Source organism: Rutilus rutilus (assembly GCF_951802725.1).
Source record: "Rutilus rutilus genome assembly, chromosome: 6".
In the NCBI taxonomy this organism is placed as follows: domain Eukaryota; kingdom Metazoa; phylum Chordata; class Actinopteri; order Cypriniformes; family Leuciscidae; genus Rutilus; species Rutilus rutilus.
The window spans coordinates 41,644,123-41,650,122 of NC_140214.1; the positions used below are offsets into that span (position 1 = coordinate 41,644,123).

At 44.4% G+C, this 6,000-nt stretch overlaps 1 protein-coding gene across 4 annotated transcripts in view; it reads right to left on the reverse strand.

The window, feature by feature from the left end:
• LOC311291753 (phosphatase and actin regulator 1) overlaps positions 1–6,000 on the reverse strand; it is a 58,959-nt gene that overhangs the window by 21,511 nt on the left and 31,448 nt on the right. For all 4 annotated transcript variants that reach the window (XM_084410981.1, XM_084410980.1, XM_084410979.1 and 1 more), the window contains exons 5-6: positions 4,199–4,393; positions 1,604–1,790 (exon numbers count right to left, since the gene is read on the reverse strand). In XM_084410981.1, coding sequence (XP_084267107.1) covers positions 1,604–1,790; positions 4,199–4,393 — 382 coding nt within the window. The remainder of the gene's footprint in view (positions 1–1,603; positions 1,791–4,198; positions 4,394–6,000) is intronic.

Genomic DNA, 6,000 nt, shown 5'->3' on the forward strand with positions numbered 1-6,000 from the left:
CTATTTCGCTTTTTAAATCAAAATGGTCCCACGCCACACTTCGCCGTGACCTCTTCATGATTATTCTTTTGAAATCAAAACGGAAGATCACAGATAACTGAGTATGGTGTCAAATATTGCCCCCGGGTGCTAAAATGTTTAATTGCTGCCACACAGTAAAATTCATTTAATTGCTTCAAGACTCACACTATGCAACGCAACCTGCATTCGATTTTTTTTTAAATGCATTAGATTAATTGATAAATTAACGTGATCGACGAAATTCTTAACGATCAATTATCGATCGTCGATTAATAATGCCCATCCCTAGAACAGTGCTCATCTGAAGTGTCTCAGCTGGAGGAAATAACACATTACTTATCCACAAAACCTCTCGCAATACAACTTTAACATCGTAGGATGTCCTGTTACTTTATCCTCTACAGTAAAAGACCTGGGTGTTATATTAGACTGCAACCTGTCTTTTGAAAATCATATTTCATATGTTACAAAAACCGCCTTCTTCCACCTTAGAAACATTGCTAAGCTACGTAATATGCTATCAGTTTCTGATGCAGAAAAGTTAGTTCATGCATTCATGACCTCGAGACTAGATTACTGTAATGCTTTATTAGCCGGTTGTCCTGCATCCTCAATAAACAAGCTACAGTTAGTCCAGAATGCCGCCGCTAGAGTTCTTACTAGATCAAGAAAATATGATCATATAACACCGATTTTATCATCACTGCATTGGTTACCTATAAAGTTCCGTATTAATTACAAGGTATTGCTACTGACTTATAAAGCCCTAAACGGCTTAGCTCCAGTCTATTTAACGGATCTTCTATCGCCCTATAATCCATCGCGCTCTTTAAGATCACTAAATTCAAGGCTTTTGGTCATACCTAGGATATCCAGAACCACCAAAGGAGGGAGAGCATTTTCACATTTAGCTCCAAAACTCTGGAATAGCCTTCCTGATAGTGTTCGTTGCTCAGACTCGCTCTCCCAGTTTAAAACTAGATTAAAGTCGCATCTCTTCAGCCAGGCATTCATATAATATTTTTAATCTTAAAGGTAAATCCGGCCTCTAGTTAATAAACGCCAGAGGAGAACTGGCCCCCGACTGAGCCTGGGTTCTCCCAAGGTTTTTTTTTCTCCATTGGGTCACCTGATGGAGTTTTAGGACACCATTAGGTCACTTGATGGAGTTTTTCGGTTCCTTGCCACTGTTGCCTTTGGCTTGCTCAGTTGGGGATATTCTGGGGATATTTGATTTTATCAATCAATAAATTCCACTAGAAACAAACCTTGTTGTATTATTTTAATTTAATACTGTGAAGCTGCTTTGATGCGATCTGTATTGTGAAAAGCGCTATACAAATATACTTGACTTGACTTATCGGCTTAAATATATCGGGAAACTTTGTAATCAGGCCGATACCGATAACATTACAAATGAACTTATCTGGGCCGATACCGATATATATATGGTGCATCCCTAGAGTAGAGTGCAGCAATCCTGACTGAAACACACACTCGGCTGTATTTCACCCCAGCAGGGGAAGATGTCAGACCTCAGCCGTATGGGAGTGTGTGTCTGTGTATGAGCGCACACACACACCTCTCGAGTCTCTGCAGGGCGAGCGCCAGCGTCTTCTGCAGCTCGTCGATGATGCGGCTGGACGGGTGAGCGGAGCCGTACTGCAGCGGGAGCCCGTACGGGCCGAACGATGAGGAGGAGGACGAGGAGTACATCAGCAGCTTCTGAGGAGGAAGAGGAGGAGACGGCTTTCCCTGCAGACACGGGTCTGGACACACACACACACACACACACACACACACACAGGTCAAACACACACTAGGAATCAAACTCAATGGGGCTGTTTACACCTGGACACTTCATGAGTTTCTTGATATGTACATTAGGCTCCTCCCAACAATGCTAAAATAAGCGTGTGAGAGTGTGTTATAGGCTGTATGTCATGTTATAGCCGCTACTGGAACACGCATCACCGCAGATGAGCATCTCTTCATCAAGCCTGCAAACTAATCGCAGATCACAGTGAGAGTAAGTCACAGACGCTTCACACACAAGCATCTTCACTGAGAGTAAAGGAGCTACATGATCTTCCAGGGCTGTAGCCGCTCTCTCCTATTGCGGTCTTTGATCTTGAACTAGAGATAAATGAACCCAGCTCATATCTGTTGCTCTCGCTGACGTGAAGATCGGATTTATGAGAGCAGGTGTAAACGGAATGGTTTTGCTGAGTCAGATATCTATCCGATCTGTACACACACATGAAGAGGCCAGGAGCAAACAGCCCAGCGATACAGCAACATCTGCTTCACCCAAACATCACGTGTCGTCACATGACTCATAACTCACACGCATCAAGCTCATCAGATACAGTAAACGCTCATCAGGATGCTCATGAGTAGCTGGTTAGCCGTTACCCCACAGTGAGCATTTTGACCCATTAATACTATCAGTTACAAAGTCATTTAAGAAATGTCCAAGTCATTTTTCCAAGATATTTTCAAAACATTTCCTGCATGTTTAAAGATGCGCTACACAATATATACACAATATTAAAGTTTTTGAGAGAAAACCCCTGATAAAGTGCATATAAGTCACATTTTATTAATACATTAACCTGAAATACAGGTAAATGTGAAATATTTACAAACATTCTAAAACATCGCTATAGGCTATTTTAGTTATCCTCACTCCACAACAAATCCTCTCAAATTAAACAGGAACAGGTGTTTGTCACCTGTGCTGTGATTGGTCAGTCTGGAGAAGGTGTGTGTCTCACCTGTGCTGCGATTGGTCAGTCTGGAGAAGGTGTGAGTCTCACCTGTGCTGTGATTGGTCAGTGTGTGTCTCACCTGTGCTGTGATTGGTCAGTCTGGAGAAGGTGTGAGTCTCACCTGTGCTGTGATTGGTCAGTGTGTGTCTCACCTGTGCTGTGATTGGTCAGTCTGGAGAAGGTGTGTGTCTCACCTGTGCTGTGATTGGTCAGTGTGTGTCTCACCTGTGCTGTGATTGGTCAGTCTGGAGAAGGTGTGAGTCTCACCTGTGCTGTGATTGGTCAGTGTGTGTCTCACCTGTGCTGTGATTGGTCAGTCTGGAGAAGGTGTGCGTCTCACCTGTGCTGTGATTGGTCAGTCTGGAGAAGGTGTGAGTCTCACCTGTGCTGTGATTGGTCAGTGTGTGTCTCACCTGTGCTGTGATTGGTCAGTCTGGATGAGGTGTGAGTCTCACCTGTGCTGTGATTGGTCAGTGTGTGTCTCACCTGTGCTGTGATTGGTCAGTCTGGAGAAGGTGTGTGTCTCACCTGTGCTGTGATTGGTCAGTCTGGATGAGGTGTGAGTCTCACCTGTGTAGTGATTGATCAGTCTGGAGGAGGTGTGAGTCTCACCTGTGCTGTGATTGGTCAGTCTGTGTCTCACCTGTGCTGTGATTGGTCAGTGTGTGTCTCACCTGTGCTGCGATTGGTCAGTGTGCGTCTCACCTGTGTAGTGATTGGTCAGTCTGGAGGAGGTGTGAGTCTCACCTGTGCTGTGATTGGTCAGTCTGTGTCTCACCTGTGCTGTGATTGGTCAGTCTGGAGGAGGTGTGAGTCTCACCTGTGCTGTGATTGGTCAGAGTGTATCTCACCTGTGCTGTGATTGGTCAGTCTGGATGAGGTGTGAGTCTCACCTGTGCTGTGATTGGTCAGTCTGGATGAGGTGTGAGTCTCACCTGTGCTGTGATTGGTCAGTCTGTGTCTCACCTGTGCTGTGATTAGTCAGTCTGGATGAGGTGTGAGTCTCACCTGTGCTGTGATTGGTCGGTCTGGATGAGGTGCGAGTCTCACCTGTGCTGTGATTGGTCAGTCTGGATGAGGTGTGAGTCTCACCTGTGCTGTGATTGGTCAGTCTGGATGAGGTGTGAGTCTCACCTGTGCTGTGATTGGTCAGTCTGTGTCTCACCTGTGCTGTGATTGGTCAGTCTGGATGAGGTGTGAGTCTCACCTGTGCTGTGATTGGTCGGTCTGGATGAGGTGTGAGTCTCACCTGTGCTGTGATTGGTCAGTCTGGATGAGGTGTGAGTCTCACCTGTGCTGTGATTGGTCAGTCTGTGTCTCACCTGTGCTGTGATTGGTCAGTCTGGATGAGGTGTGAGTCTCACCTGTGCTGTGATTGGTCGGTCTGGATGAGGTGCGAGTCTCACCTGTGCTGTGATTGGTCAGTCTGGAGAAGGGTTTGGGCGGCAGGGCGGGGGGCTGTTTGTGGACGAGCTGAGGTTTGGCGGGGGGTTCCTGAAGGTCACCGTGGAAGGTGAGGGTTTTTTTGGGAGGAAGCGTTAGAGACTTGAGTGTGTTGTCCTGAGCACAGACTCCTCCATCCAGAGCCGACCGGAAGTCCACTGAGAGCAAAGATCAGACACAGAGTTTCAGCGCACGAGGAACTGACGTCCTGCTAACTGTGAGCCGCACGCAGCAGAACAAAGCCCATTATTCAGCTCATGAAGCGCTTCATTATCTGTGCTAAGCTCATTAACAAGAGCCGTTAGCTAAAGCAGCCCTTTCATGATAGTTCATCGCTTTCATTATCTTGACACAGTGAGGTAGAAACACACACTCATCACACATGACTATTAATACAGGACAGTGTGAGTTTACACTACCCATAATCCCTCTTACTGGTATTTCTACAATCACGCCATTGGATATCGGTTTTGTAATATCAGATCCACCGATAAAAGGGACACAATAAATAATAAGAGTGTTGAGACACACACACACACACACACACACACACACACACACACACACTAGGGCTGCAGCTATCGATTATTTTAGTAATCGAGTATTCTACCGATTATTCCATCGATTAACCGAGTAATTGGATAAAAAAAATGTGCTAATAAAAATAGATCCAAGTGAACAACAGCCTTTAAAATGACGTAAAATACAAATATCTAATAACAAGCAATAATTGGTTCAAATAAAGTATCAAAGTAATCATTACGGGTTTCATTAAATGATATTAACTGTAATAAGTCTGTTGTTCTCCGTGAACATCGCTGTAGACTCAGGGCTGAGACGTGCAACTCCACTGACCCTTACTCAGAACAACACAACTCTTCTCCTCGCTGGATTAGATCATATCCCCACGCACCTCCTTCAGGCCATGTCTTCTTCAGTTGTGCACTCACTCATTATCAACACCTCTCTTCACACTGGTAATTAATGCTAACATTAAAAATATAGAAATTTTATAAAAAAGATATTTTATTTGCATTACACTAATAGTTTATTGCTATGAAAATAACGTCACAAATGAACTGTAACTGCAGGTTTTTATTTATTTATCAAATTGAAGGCTTTTAAAGACCTTTTTAAGACCTGCACAAATAAAATGAATACTGTGTGTCTGGGTAGGGCAATGTCAATAGAGCTGGTAAGTCCCGCCCCTTCCGCTAACCCCGCTGGACCTCTAGGTTGAAAAACCGTCAATGCAAGTGAATGGGAGAAAATAATTATTTTCTGGTCCCGTTTGAATTTTGCCATGAATGTGAACATATGTTGTCTGTGAATTTTTTATAGAACTTTTCGTGTGAAGAATGCTACAATTTAGCGGGTAGAAGTTTGATACGGTTAGACTTTGTGTGAGAGCACTTTGTGGACTACAACTCTTCGCTGCTTTCGACGCGTTTGAAACGTCACCACCACTAGCACACGGCTCTAGCTCACGGATCCCGCTAAACATGACTGTGTCTTTGGTGCACTTCACCGCCTTCTTTCAGGGAGAGGACAAAATCGTTGAGGTTGGCGAAAACCACGGGTAAGTCAACTTTATGGGGTGACGTCACATAGACGACATGTAGTCTTTCTCGTTATGTCTTTTCCACAACTGCTAGCCGAAGAATCATACCATATACTGTCAAACTCGTAACATGAAAAATTATATAAAAAATTCACAGACAACATATGTTCACATTCATGGCACAATTCAAACGGGACCAGAAAA